The following is a 15602-nucleotide window of genomic DNA, read 5'->3' as shown; positions in this document are numbered from 1 at the left end:
CATGTCACTGTGGCTGGAACAATATAGACTGTGTCTCCGTAGGACAGAGATGACTACCAGATGCCCTAAGATTGTCCCAACAGAGTCTAACTAAATCTTGTCTTGTGTTGGCTTGTGTTTTCACTTACTGGAATTGGGTATCACTATTTGCTCCAAATGTACTACAGTGTTTTTCCCCATGATGCTCATTGAAGTACCTCTGGTCGCCATGATCTTCATGCCAGATATAAGGACTCCCTTGCCTTGCCACTGCACCCTCAGAGAAAGCAAAACAGAAACAGGTCACTTGCTGCTTCTGCAAGTCCTTTTGGAAGGATACCGGAGACCTGTGAAGCTGGGGTATTGCAATACAGTAAGTATAAGAATGTATTTGCCACATGGAGTCGGTTGGCGGGTGAGGGCCAACAATGAAAGCCCCCAAAAATGCTCTGAACCAGTTTGCTTGGCTTTAAATAGTTTCACAACAGCAGTGTGTGTGTGTGTGTGTGTGTGTGTGTGTGTGTGTGTGTGTGTGTGTGTGCATGTGTTTTCCATGATGAAACAGATTTACTATGGTAGCTAGTCATACACTGTCATAGCACAATACCCTACCATGTGAGGGTCTAGAGTCTGGAACTCCCATTGCTGTTCATCTGTTGCCCCCAGGATAAAGTGATTGCTGTGTTCACATTACAGCTCAGCAGACCCGAAAGGCTTAAGAACTGACTTTTCAGTTACTTAAAAAGTAAATAGAACCTGTGCTACAGGAAGGAATCAGAGGGAAATGTGGATGAAGTGTGTGCTATCCACAGAACAAGTATCATAGGGGTAGTCTCAGTCTTATCAAAGGGCAGGGTCTCCCAACATGATCTAGTCCCCAAAGGCTTCTGGAGGTTACTTCATACCTCTTTCTTCTGGCAGCAGCTGTGGATGCCCGTGGTAGTAGTAATTTCCGTAACCATACTCATCCCTCGGTGTCGGAGTGTGGTACCTCTGATAGGGGTCCTCATAGCCTGACCTGAGATATCACAAAGACAGCCAGTCATCCACTACTAAAGGGAGAAACCAAAGACAGCCTGCATAAACCACACAACTTCAGAAGTCACAATGACTGCCTGGTCCAGAATTTGCCTGATTAGGTCAAAAATGTACCCTATTAGGTCAGAAAATCCAAAATAAGAACAGGGAGGGCCCTTTGCTTTATTAAAAAAAAAAAAAAATGTGTCTTTTATAATAAAGCTCTTTTTTACTTTTATTTTTTTAAAGATTTATTTATTTATGTATATGAGTACACTGTTGCTGTCTTCAGACACACCAGAAGAAGGCATTGGATTCCATTACAGATGGCTGTGAGCCACCATGTGGTTGCTGGGAAATGAACTCAGGACCTCTGGAAGAGCAGTCAGTGCTCTCAACCACCAAGCCATCTCTCCCGCCCTTCTTTTTTACTTTTAAATGCTCTTATTAAAAGGAATTTATTTGCAATTATTTTATAGCAATAGTCTCATGCCCCAAATACGCACAAGCAATACTCTCAAAGCTGTTATCCTGGAAACCCCTGGTACTATCTGAGAAAAACCCCTTCCTGAGGAAAGCGTAGAAGAATGCCATGAGCTACTGGAATTTCAATGCATATTACAGACAGAAGGGATGCTATCACTAACATGATTGCTTTTATTATCTCTGTCCTTGACATACTCAATTCCTCTTGAGGACTCAACAGCCCAAAAGGATTGGGGAAATGAACATTATTAGTGTGTCTGTCAATTAATAATAACCTCACAGGCAAATTTCTTTACAAAAATTGCTATAACTTTAACCATCAAGACAGAGGGCAGATAGATATAATCCCAACTAAAAGAGATGAAAGAAAACATATATGACTTCTAATAGTCTGTGAAATATTTAGTTCAATACTATGGGCTGGAGGGAGCAAGAGTTCAAGATTCTCCAACACAGAATTACCTCAGTGGTCTCTTCCTCCTCATGTTATAGCCTGAAAATCTGTATTTGCTTCCTCTGAAATTGCATTCCCTTAAAGTTCTTATGGATTAAATACTGATTTTTGCATGTCTCTCACCATCCAGACATAATTCGAGACACTGGGGTTGTTGGTGCTGTTGGTATCCAGCTAAGATCAATGAAAATGTGAAGCCTTTCACAGGATCCTAGGGAAAGATTTTCCACAGCCCACAAATCTTGCCTTTCACAATCCCAAAGCATGGAGGTACCATCTACCCTCTTACATCTCTACCACCCATCCCTCCATCCCTCCATCTCAATCACTCTATGATGGCAGCTCTATGAAGTCCTACTTGGTATACAAAAAAAAGAGGGAAACACTGTCACCAGTCACCAAGAAACAAGCCAGGCAAGGCAGATTTTATCTAAGCCAATAGAGAAGAGTGGGTGCCTTGGTGGTTGTCAAACTTGACATAAATCTAGACATATCAGGAAGGATGGAATCTTAATTCAGAAAACTCCTCCGTTAGATCACCCTGTAGGCAAGTCTGTAGAGCATTTTCTTGCCTGATGATTGATGTGGGAAGGCACAACCCACTGGGGGTGGCGCCACCCAGTTCTGGGTTGGACAAGAAAGAAAAGTGAGCAATTCAGGGCTAACAAGCAAGTAAGCATCGTTCCTTTGTGGTCTGCTTCAGTTCCTGCCTCCAGGTTCCTGACTTAAGTTCCTGCCCTGACTTCCTTCAGAGATGGATTGTGAAGTGAAAGTGCAAGATAGAAAGATAGAGTAACCCCTTAACCCTTTCCACCCCAAGCTGGTTTTGGGTCATGGTGTTTTATCACAGCACTAGAAACCTTAAAACTAAAACAGTTAAGAAGAGGAGGAGGAGGAAGAAGAGGAGGAGAAAGAAAGGAAGAGAAATATAAGGAGGCAGGAAGAGCCACACAGGATGGTTAGCGTACTTGAGAGGCTGTGTAAGGCAGGAGGATACTAAGTTTGAGGACAAGCCATTCTATGCAACAGATTCCAGGAAAGAGGGGAGGGGCAGGGAGGAAGAAGAAAATGGACAAGAAACAAGAACAATTAATAATCTATTCACAGGTACTTAGAAGAGATAGATCCACTGTAACTTTAAACATCATACCTTGAGTACAGGTGACTGGGGTAAGATCCTTTCAAGTAGTCAGCTCCAGACACAGGCTGGGACCACTCCCCACTCCTGGGTACATAGTGGAGCTGTTGGTGGCCATCCCTAGGATCCTGCTGTGGCTTTGAGTTCTTGTGGACATCTTGCCATTGGTGGTACTGAGGATGAGGACGGGGTCTATAATGTCCACTCTGAAGTACTCTGTTTGCATCCCTTGATGGTCCCGTAGTCCTTCCTTGTGTCTGGGGAACCCAAGGTTCCATCTCTGACCCTTTGATTTTCCCCCCCTTGGGTTTTGAGGCTGTTATGTAGTTATTTTAATATCCTGCACACAAAAGGAAAACAAGTCATCATTCTGGAGAGCTGTGGGTATATCTCTTTTAGTAAAACCTTTGCTTTTCAAGCACCAACATGTAAATTTGATTTCAAACAGTTACATAAAAAGCCAGACAGATATGGTAATGCACACTTGTATTCCCAGTGCTGGGCAGATAGAAATGGGAAATCCCTGGGGCTCACTAGACAGCCAACCATGCCTAACCAGTGAACCCTAGAACCCAGTGAAAGAGCTCTGGCCTACATGTACGCACATGCATGCACATACACACACATCACATCACATGCACACACATCACACATGTCACACACATTACACACATACACACATACACATCACACATACACACATCACACACAAATCACACACATTATGCACACATATACATACATACTTACACACATCAAATACAGCATACATCATACACATCACACACACCATGCACACATATACATACATACTTATATACATCAAACACACCATATATCATACACATCACACACATCACACCACACACATATCATATCACATGCACACACATCACACACATCACACGTATTACACACACATTACACACATATACACACATATACATACACATCACACACACATTACACACATATACACACATATACATAACACATCACACACATTACACACATATACACACATATACATACACATCACACACACATTACACACATATACACACATATACATACACATCACACATACATTACACACATATACATACACATCACACACACATTACACACATATACACACATATACATAACACATCACACACACACATTACACACATATACACACATATACATACACATCACACATACATTACACACATATACATACACATCACACACACATACACATCACACACAAATCACACACATCATGCACACATATACATACACACTTACATACATCAAACACACCATACATCATACACATCACACATGTCACACCACACACACATCACATCACATGTACACACATCTCACACACACACACTTAGCATTTTAAGCCTTTATCCAAACATGCTAGTTTGATGAGATTCTGTAAAAAGAGCAACTATGGTTTTCAAATTTTTCTAAAGCAAACCATATGAGCATAGACACAGAGGAATATTTAAAAAAAAAAAAAAAACCTCAAATAGATACATTAAATAAATATCAGCCTAGACAATTAGATTGATGCTGACTAAAACATTAAGAAAGTACATATGGAACAACAGCTGTGGGTGGCATGGGAGGCAGATAGCAGTCCTTGAGGCAGCTTCAAAATGCTATCAAGGAATCCCAATTAATGTTTCCTCGTTTATCCCACCAGCAAATATTTATACAACACTTAAGATGGACATGCTGAGGTATGAGAAATAGAGGAAGCCTCCTGGGGAGCTACTCAGGGCTCAAATTGTTAATATGTCTCTTACCAGACAGATAATTTGTTTACCCCTCAATGTTCTTTGCCATGGAGATGTAGATACTGTGAGCTAGCGTTTCAGGGCTGGTGTCAAAGTTAAACATGACATGGAAAATGCCTAGAACTGCCCAGAGCATAGTAATTGTCAATACAGCACAGTAAGTATCTGCAGAAACCAAGGTTAGGAGAGTGTGAGTGACTGAAGACTTTGTAGGTCTAGGGAGATGTGTCACTGGGTTAACCAACTGTTTGCTGCATAAACAGGAGACCCTGAATTTGGATCCCTCACACACACATAAAAGGCCAAGCCTGGTGCTTCCCACCATCAGTGAGCTTCAGATTCAGTGAGAGACTCTGTGGCAAAAAATAAGATGTTCTTTCTCTTCCGGTCCCAGGCGCTGCGGAAGTCGCGGGTTACCGTGCAGTCATGGCCAAGGCCAAGAACCACACCACACACAACCAGTCCCACAAATGGCACAGAAATGGCATCAAGAAACCCCGGTCACAAAGATAGGAATCTCTTAAGAGAGTTGACCCCAAGTTCCTGAGGAACATGCGCTTTGCCAAGAAGCACAACAAGAAAGGCTTGAAGAAGACGCAGGCCAACAATGCAAAGGCAGTGAGTGCATGCGCAGAAGCCATCAAGGCCCTGTGAAGCCTCAGGCCATCAAGCCCAAGATACCAAAGGGCCCCAGCTGCAAACTCAGCCGCCTGGCTTTCATCGCTCACCCCAAGCTTGGGAAGCGGATCCGAAGCTACATGGCCAAGGGTCGTAGGCTCTGCCAACCAAAGCCCAAGGTTCAAACCAAGGCAGAGGCCAAAGCTCCAACTAAGGCCCAGGCCAAAGCTCCAGCCCAGGCTCCTAAAGGTGCCCAGGCCCCTGTGAAGGCCCCATAGAAAAGGCTCCTGCCAACATGAAGATAGATGGACTGCCGTGACACACCTACCCACACACTTATTTGCAGATGACCAGTGTCCTAGGCTGTTTTTACAAATAAACTCGAGGCAACAAAAAAAAAAAAAAAAAAAAAAAAAAAAAAAAAAAAAAAATGAAGTACAATAAAGGAAGAAACACAGTGTTGAACTCTGTCAAGCCTACACACACACACACATACACACACACCACATGCATACATGTATACATACATCCCACATACACACATCACACATGTACACACCACACACATGCACACACACATCATGTACATACACACGTCACATATGCACACATACATGCATCACATGCACACACATCACATACATGCATACACACACACACACACACACACACACACACACACACTGCTTCATTTGACCCCTTGACAGACTTCTCTTCCAAGCACTTTCTTTCACCTCCTCTCACCCGTCCTCTGAGAGAACCAACAGACAATTTGTGGCTGCTAATATGGGAAAATGGAGAGCTAAGACTCCCAGATCTTTCTGACTGAAGATGTGTAGACCTAGAAGTTACTCTCCTATCTGACTAATATCCCCACAGATTCCTCAAGATAAGAACTAGCTCCAGACACTGGTATCTTCTCCCGGTTCCTCTGTTTGCCTGGCAGAGGGGCACATAACAGAAGGAAATTCCAGCCAGACCCTGCTCCTGTTCACAGAGCCTGCTGGATCAGCAGCCTATGCAGGCAAGGACAGCCACCACCACCCGTCACTTCCCCTTGGGAATGTTGAAAGCAATGTGATTCTAATTGAACTTGTGTGCCTGTTCTTAAGTCTGGAAGCTTCCAAGTTCGTCTGAAACTCTTATCAGGTCAAAAGGGCATGTGGTGAAACCAAGATCACCCTGTTTGAATACCACAGAGCCAGGGTCCAGAGCAATGAGCCCGGAAGTGTGAGACAGCAGAAGAGCAGGCAAGAGGAGGGCCTTGTGCTTTCAGGGCAGACATAACACAGGACCTTGGGCCTTCCTCGCTATGCCAGCTTACTTCCTCAAAAACCCAGCCATACTGAAAACTTTGCCAGCAATTCCAGGAAGGGTTCAATATCCCTAGTACCACACAAGGATCCTTTGCTAAAGACCCATGAAACACAACAGTACTTGAACACAAGTAAGAGAACTTGAAAAGTAATTGATTCTCTTGTCCCCAGACTTTGCACTAAGCATCCTGGCCCTGACTACAAAGGCATAATACCCGATCATCCTGTCACCAAGAGTCATCAACTTCAGTAGGTTAAACCTTAAGTTATAATTAAAGGTACACACTTTCAATGGTGTACCCTTTAAGAGGTGAGACTTTAAGAGACTCAGAATGAAGTAACTCTGTGTATAATTACAGTCACGGATTTGTACGCACAGACCTGAGCCTCCGACTCAACCATAGCAATAGCGCCCCTCCCACCGTGATAGCCCCAGCAAGCCCAAGGCAAGGGAAACAAGGGTGTCAGTGCCCCCGCGCACCTGCTTTGCCGGCTCTCCACCTTCCGTCAGCGTGGCTCCGGCTCTGGGGACCTGCTGGGGACTGTCTTCTCCCCTCTTTGAGACTGACAAAGTCCAGGTGCCACATCTACCAAGACTCACCTGGCCTTTAAATCTGCAGCCAATTACTTACCTTTGCAGCTGCCCGGCCTCCATGGAGCTGATACATTAGGGCAAAGTACAGTGTAGCTACCGCAGGCTGGGACAGTCCTGACTGGGCATATTTGCTCAGAACCTGGTAGGGGCTGGTGCTTTTGTTTACCTGGTCATAGACTGAGCCAGCTACACTTCTATGAGAATACATCCAACCCCCTACACACAGCAAATACGGAAGAGGGACACTAGGGAGAGGAAGCCCAGAATGGCCTGAGGCAGCCCGATTTGTAGGGGCAGAGCACCACTGTGGACTTGTGGCTCTGCCAGTGGCTGGCTCTGTCACTCAATGTTCCTTAAGCCTCAGTTTCTTTTTCTAACACTTAGCTGACGAAGCTCACGAAAAGGAGTAGAGGCAGTAAAGTATCTGAGCTGCAAGCAGCGAGCGCGGTCTTTTCGGATGATAGGGGCTGACTGCACGCACTGAGGCAGGCAGGGGCGGGGAGGGGGTTAATACATGGATTGTCTGGTCTGGGTTTCCCTCACCCGTGCTTTTCCCTCACTGGGTTCTTTTTGTACAGTCAACTCTGTTTTCTAGCTGAGGGGGAGACTACAGTCCCAATGTTGAACTGAAGGAACTAAAAAAGTTTTCTCTCACAAGGAAAAAAAATTTCTCACATTTGAAAAATACATTTCTTCATGCTACTAAAGTAAACATAGAATGCGTCTTCTCCTTTGGGATGTACATTTTACATTTTAAATCCTCCTCTAGATGGGTTGTATTCTTTCAACAAATGAGTTTGTTTTGTCACACTACATATTAAACCCAGCACTCCAGTGAGCTGAGACAGAGCCTTCCCGCCGAGCTATATATCCTCAGCCCTGATTTTTTTTTAGAAGGAAGTCTCACTAAGTTACCCTGGCTGGCTTTGAACTCACTCTATAAACAAGGTAGACCTTGAAGTTACTATCCCCTACCTCACCCTCCTGAAAAGCTACAATTAGAGGCCTTCACCACCAGCCCCAAATCAACAAACTCTTATCCGAGTTCCTGTTATGTGCCAGCATTTGCCACATATAAATATGAAAAGATATTGTCCTCGCTTGCAAGCCCGTTAGAACAAATTAGCCTTTCATGTAGTTCCTGGTCCAGGAAAAAAATGCCACTATCAGTTCTATCAGTTCTTGTGGTTAGATAGCTAATGTATCTAAAGCCTAGAGACTTTGTTTCTCACCACCTAGCAAGTCTAGCAAGTCTCAGACTGTAGGCAGTGGTTTCTTACCATGCTAAGCCATGAGGTCTGGCTCACCAGTGGCTGTGTTGATGCTTTTGAGCTCTCTGGGAAGGGGCACTGGAGAAGGGCGCAGACACTGAAGGCAGGAATCAGAACACTGTTAATTATCAAACAGACTCTATGTCAGATTATGTTTTTATATATCAGAATTCCAGTCGTAAAACTCTGACATAATTCTTGTTGCTTAAAGATGACGGCATTAGACTCTATCACAACCGCTGCCCTCCTGGTGTGCTAACTGTAAAAAGAATCTTAGAGATCATCTGAGTAAACTTCACTTATAAAAAAAAAATGATAAAACTGAGAGCTATGGAATAGTGATTTACCCAAGATTTTACAAAGCTAAGTAGAAGACCAGCAAAGGAGTGTGTTAGTACACTAGCTGTAGCTGGCTCTCTTACACAGGGCTTCCCAGCATGGATTATGAAGTATTCAAGAGTTTTGTGAACTAGTCATTAAGCCAGAGGTAATTTTAAGAGTCACTCTGCTATGGGTGTCCACACCACAGAAACTGGTGACTGCTACAGCAAAGGACAGTTTGTTTGGTTTTCAGTGAAGAAGTTTTACCAGCAGATTCTTAGATCTTAATTCCCTGTTTTCAGAGTTGTCATCCCACAGCCAGCCTTAGCTGCGCATTTCTAGTTTAAACATCCAGTTCAGTTCCTCCAAATGCTCCTTTTGTGGCATCCCAAAGCATCTCCAATTATCCCAAGAGTTATTATGAAACTCTTCAAACACTCACCAGCCAAAATTAATTTTAATTAGCTTTAATTATTTTTGTATAGACATACGGCCTACAACAGTTAAATGGGTCACAGAAGGAAATAGATTGTGGTGGGGATCTCACCACTCCAGAGCATTTGGGATTTCTCACTCCCTGAGTTCTCCAGCCCCAAATAGCTACAGTTACCAAGTCTTTCTACCTGGCAGCTAAATTCTTCCTGGTTTCCAGACAAAATGTATCCAGCTCGACAAGGCTTGAAGAGCTCAGTCTCTACTAAGAGGTGATTTGAATTAGTCCTGACAGTCTAGACTCCAGCTGCAATGCCCCTGCATGAACCCATAGATTCCCTCATGCCCAATCAGCTCTTTTCTTGACACTATCCTTGCCCTGGTGTCTTGCCCTTGTACCTGATTCTTGTTTTGCTTCCCAATTATTCACCAAGAGGATCCCAGGGACCATGCTAATCTGTGTGAATTTCACACAGTCCCTGGCCTCTTTTCCAAAGGCCATGCTGCCCTCTAGGGTCTTGGTTCAAACAGAAGTAGCTACCCAAAGTATATAGACTGAATTTGGTTTTCTCCAAATATTTTCAAGTTGAAATCCTAATGTGCTAGAGTCAGGAGGTGAGGCCTTTGGAAGGCAAACGATCATGTTAGTGGAGCCCTTGTAAATGGGGTTAATGCCCTTATACAAAGGCCCAAGGGAACGTTCTCCTTCTCTGCTGTCACAGAAGGATAGAATCAGAGAACAGGTCTCTGCAAACCTAAAAGGAGGACCTCATCAAACAGCAGATCTGTCAGCAAACTGATCCTGGACTTCCAAGGCTCTAGAAATGTGAGAAATCCATTTCTGTCACTGAAGCCGTCAAGTCTGTGGAATTGTGTTGCAGTAGCTTGGGCTGACTAAGACACTACCCTGGTGTGAGTGTCTGACAGAAAGGTCATGGCTGCTAACTGCTGCCGTCTCAGACCATCTGATGAAACTGGCAGAAACTAACACCCAGTTCCATGTCAGGTTTGCCATGAGTCCCCCAGTCCCGTGACCTCAGGACTGATTAGTGTTACAAGGAACAGCCCAACAGATAAGACTGTTTCCCAGCTCTGACCTTCCATCATCAAAATTAAAAATTTAGAGAGAATACCACACCACCCTGAATGTGCCTGATCTCGGAAGCTAAGCAGGGTCGGGCCTGGTTAGTACTTGGATGGGAGACCGTCTAGGAATACCAAGTGCTGTAGGCTTTTGCAGGGCAGTGGTGGCGCACGCCTTTAATCCCAGCACTTGGGGGCAGAGTCAGGCAGATTTCTGAGTTCAAGGCCAGCCTGGTCTACAGAGTGAGTTCCAGGACAGCCAGAGCTACACAGAGAAACCCTGTCTCGAAAAACAAAAACAAACAAAAAAATTTAGAGAGAAAACTGAGTTCTGTGTCAACACATTAGCAGTAGTTATGTATTTTCAGGTAATAGAATTTTACATGATTTTACTTTTCTCTTTTAGCTTGTTCATAGTATCTAACTTTTTTATGATAGATGATAGATTGATTGATAGATAGATGATAAATAGTAGATAGTAAATATTATTTAAAATAATAAAATCAACCAGCATTGCTTTTAATCAATATACCCAAATCTGTTGTCACAGTAGAAACTAATTGGAGACCCAAGTTACTAAGTAGGGCAGTCATAGCCCCCCAAAGGTTCCAAGATTGATTAACTGGTGATAAGTTTGCTATTGTGGGGATAATTTGAACCATTCATTTACAAAGCAAGTATTTGTGGAATAATCCCCAACCATATCACATGCATTTGAAGCACATAGAAAACCAACATATGGTCCTTGATTTAAAGAAGCTTTAAATTCGGTGAAGTATCAGACACTATGCAAGGATTACTCGTTGTGAACTTCTCTGGGGAAAGGATGTGCAGAGAAATGCATGGGGCACAGTGACGAGCTACATTACTCAGGACTATTTAAGACAAAGAGCAAGTTGGGCCATATACACATTATACAAGAAGCAAGAACATTGTGTATGGAAGGCAAGTACTTCATGTTTTATGATAGAACTGACATGAATTGGTACTCTCTTAGCTACAGAATATCAGGGAGGAACCAAGGAACATCTCCAGAGCTGAGGCCACACTGCATTTCTTTTTAACATACAATAATCTCAGGAGAAGGATTGACTCATCAGAAGATGGTGGAGTCAGTTTGAGACATGCTATGTGTGAGGGCCCTGGGGGACACAGGTAGCTATAAGTCAATAAGGCATTGGCTGTGATGGTCTGGAGACCAAAAAAGAGGCCTGAGAAGAACAATGGAGAGCATGACTAAGAAAACCTGATAATAAGAAACAAGTCTGAGGGACACCAACATGTAGGACCAGGACACAGAAAAGGACCTTGTGCAAGTGGCGGAAGTGGCAAATGGATACCCTGAGAACTGGGAGGAAGCAAGTGGTAGCCGGATACCCTGAGAGAACTGACAGATGGATACATAAACCCATGGATACATAAACCCAAGGAGGTGATGGCTGCAAAATCAGGCACAACCAACAATTCCAAACTTCCGGGCATGTTAAGAAAGGCAACAAGTGAAAGCTGTTCTCTAGGTCACTGGATTGGGCTATTAGGAGGTCTGAGGGTCTTAGCATGAACCATTTCAGAGGAGCTATGTTCAGGGCAGACTTAGAAATGGTGTAATAACAAAAGCAAGACAAAAGAGACAGCAAGCAAATGACTCTTTCTCCAGGGCTAGATGGGCAGAACAGGGCTGGGTGTACAACTGGCATTCAGGTTTAAAGAATCTGTTTAGAGTGGACAAGGTAACATATATAAATGTGCTGGATCATGCACAGGAACCCAGACACTGAAGAGAAGCTGAGGGGAAGAATCTCAGACCAGACATGAGGAACCCAGGATAGGGGAGCACATGTTTGAACCTCACTAAGAGAAGAGACACATTCCTCTGAGAGAGATACAGAAGGTAAAGACCGCTATAGTGTATCTGCACATGAGTTTATACACATGAGGTCCGAGAAAGTAAACTCTTCCTGGAGCAGACCAACCAGTTCTACTGGCTGCCTCTAGAGTAAGCATCTGGGAAGGGACTTGAGAGACACTATACAGTTTAAAATGGCCAGTGCGGAAAACAGTGTGGAAAAGAGTGCTACAACTAGGAACACAACACACCCTCAAGTAGAAAGTGGAGCGAAAATACCCCAATATTAGATGGAGAGTCTAGCTGTAATCTCCATAAGAGCTTTCTGTGCATCCCATACCCTGGGCCTGGTATGTAGTACCAGCTCAGTTAAGTTTATTTATAAACATCTCAAATGTAGAGCATCGATAGCTTCACCATGATTTCATCCAATCGTTTGCACAACAAATATTGGATTACACTTTTAGACAGAAATTCAAAAAACAGTAAAGAATGTTAAGGCTGTAAGTGAACAGACTTGGCCAAAGAGTGTGCAAATTGTGTCTCACCGACACAAATGAGCAAAGACAGGCCCACGTCCTGTACGTGTCTTGTTAAACCAGAGTCACTAGCTACAACTGAAAGGTACATTCCAAAACAAGAATGAAAGAAAAACATTAAATTTCAATAATAATTTTTAAAACTCAGTCCAGGTGGGGGGTGGGGACTGGGTAGTCTCCTTACATGTTTTCTGGGGTACTGCGGCTCTTTCTAAGTGAGTGAGTGTCTCACAGTCTCTGACTCTAAGAATGAATCAAAGGTACTAGACTCATGGAGAGCAGACTCCTGCATCCAGCAAGGCCACCCCCAAAGCCAATCCTACAAGTAAGTATCTTGTAGCCTTAACTACTTATTGATCACCAAAGTCCCCATCCTTCCTTTAGGTGAAGCTGGGTGACAGGAAAGACACAGAAGTATGCTCTGGCCAAGAGTTCCAATTATGAAGAGGTGGAGTACCAGGAAAAAAGTGGTACCTGTGCCAAAGTCAATTAGCCTGGCACAGATACTCCAAGTCACCAGCCCTTGGACTTCCTGAAGGCTTAGAAACAAAAGCTGGCACAATCTATACTCCACTAGACCATAGAGCCCTATAGATGATCCCTGACAATGGGCTCCTTTTGTTGCCATTTGTCCAGCTTCCCACAGACCTGTTCTTCCTGCATCTCGCTCTGCTGCCAATAGCTAAAGAGACACTCCACATTCAAGGACTCCAAGCTTCCTTGGCAGCCCTGACCTGGCAGAGGGGCCTACTTCTCAGCCACACTGCCTCCCATTTAACTGGTACTCTCAGAGTCAGGATGAGTGCACCAGTGGCCCTGTGTCAGGTGCCAAGGGGCAGAGAAAACTCACACAGCAGCTAAGGGAAGTGAAAGTCTTTAGTGCTCTCAGAGTATTCTCTCTGCTGCAGATCAAGGACTGTAAATGTCTTAGAAGCAAAGCACACCTCAGTCCTGGAATAACTGAATATGAGACCCTGTTCTACCATCTGCTGACTATACAAACCTGTCAGTTATATCGATATCATAACATTTTCTTCATCGGCAGAGATGATTACAGAACCCTACCTTACAGAATTATGGTGCAGAGGTGATCATAGAACCCTACCCTTAGAGAAATACGATGAAGATAAAAAAAATCAGATATAAAACCTACAAATAACTTAAATATAGTAAACACTCGATAGGTGTTAATAATTGCTACTTCTCTACTAGAAAATGTGCCTACAAGGTATTCTACACACATCACCAGTAAGAGAATTGAATATTTATTACTGCTGTGAAATCAACAAATCCTCCTTGACACTTAATGTAGTGCCTGCATTGATCCAGGTCTTAGAGGAAATAGAGAAACAGTATCACTTGACTACACAGAGAAAAAAGTGAATGGATTAAGGTGAGAATATCAGCATTCACAACTTTAAGAAGTGTGGTCCAGTGCTTCCCACACAGGAGGCTGGTTGCTCCAGGAACAGGGCAGGATGCCACAGGATAAGCATGAAGCATGACTTTCCTTTTTTAAGCTATTTTCAATAGAATCTTAATTTAACATCAATGCAAACATTCTGAAGGGAAGTTCAAATTTGCAGTTATTTTTTAAGACAAGCATGAAATGTCAAAAAAAAAAAATCCACATTGGCTATGAGACAAATAAACAGATACATATTCTGCACCCCCAGACTGAGTCATTCCTCACCACTCAGTGGGGAAGTCTGAGAGACAGACTCTGAACAAGAGAAGACGTTCAGACACACAGAGCCAATGAGCTGGAAAGAACCTCTGGAAGGAATCCAGCCCTGCAGGTGAAGCCATGACTGTGCCAGTGAAGCTCAAGCCAAGGCCCCTGCTGATATAAAGTTCTTTCATTTACAGACGTAAAGCATTCTGAGCTCTCTACTGCTGGGTGAAAGTCTGTGTTATATAAGCTCTTGAGCACTCAGCCACTGCACTGCACTGACTCACTAACCATGTTTGTAGAGTCTTAGAGTCTAATGATGTTTTGGTTTTCCTGGAACACGTGGTATTTCTTCTCTGAGGAAAGGAGGTCCTCAAGGACCCCATAGAAGTATACACCAATATTTTAAAGCTCAGATGCCCTTCCTAAGGGATCTGTGTCTCACGCGTGTCTCAGAATCCCATCTCAGTTGTTTTAAGACAGGGAATAATTCCCACCACGCAGCTCAGCAGTCTTTTCTTCCCAAATCACACAGCCCCAACCTTATTCATCAAATTTCCCATCTTAATCTTTGTGGAGAATATCGAAGTTCCAAAGAATTGGAAATTGATGAGATTAGAGAGATGGCCCAGTAACTCAGGCCACTTGAAGAGGACTGGAATTTAGTTGCTAGCACTCACGTTGAGCAGCTCACAATCATCTTCAACTCCAGAACATCCAGCCTACTCTTCTAGCCTCAGTGAGCCCCTGAGCACAAGGGTGGGTGCAAGCACGCACACACAGAGACACATACACATGCTTATATGAACATAAAATAAAATACATCTTTCAAAAAAGGGAATTGAAATTAAGCTTTCATAATTTTTTTTTTACTTAGTTATTTCCCATCCTTACACATTTGGAAAGAAAAAAAAAATCACTCAATTGTTACAATGTTCCAGATCCTTCATCTTGAAAATGAAATCTTTAAAGTGCTACTTTAAAGGACTGTTATGTGAATGAACTGAAATACCACATGGAGAAGTGCTGAAGGAAGTGC

General features: G+C 43.4%; 1 protein-coding gene across 12 annotated transcripts in view; it reads right to left on the bottom strand.

Moving 5' to 3' along the window:
• The window catches only part of Sec16b (SEC16 homolog B, endoplasmic reticulum export factor), a 59910-nt gene that overhangs the window by 32960 nt on the left and 11348 nt on the right, over positions 1 to 15602 (bottom strand). For 3 of the 12 annotated variants that reach the window (XM_076941426.1, XM_076941430.1, XM_076941435.1), the window contains exons 1-4: positions 7286 to 7430; positions 3087 to 3414; positions 886 to 997; positions 129 to 259 (exon numbers count right to left, since the gene is read on the bottom strand). In XM_076941426.1, coding sequence (XP_076797541.1) covers positions 129 to 259; positions 886 to 997; positions 3087 to 3352 — 509 coding nt within the window. In that variant the 5' untranslated portion in view covers positions 3353 to 3414; positions 7286 to 7430. The other 9 variants (XM_076941431.1, XM_076941432.1, XM_076941428.1 and 6 more) reach the window with 8 other exon arrangements.

Source organism: Arvicanthis niloticus, chromosome 10 (assembly GCF_011762505.2).
Source record: "Arvicanthis niloticus isolate mArvNil1 chromosome 10, mArvNil1.pat.X, whole genome shotgun sequence".
NCBI lineage: Eukaryota > Metazoa > Chordata > Mammalia > Rodentia > Muridae > Arvicanthis > Arvicanthis niloticus.
The sequence above is the reverse complement of the archived record's forward strand: the minus strand, read 5'-3'. Positions and strand labels throughout refer to the sequence as shown.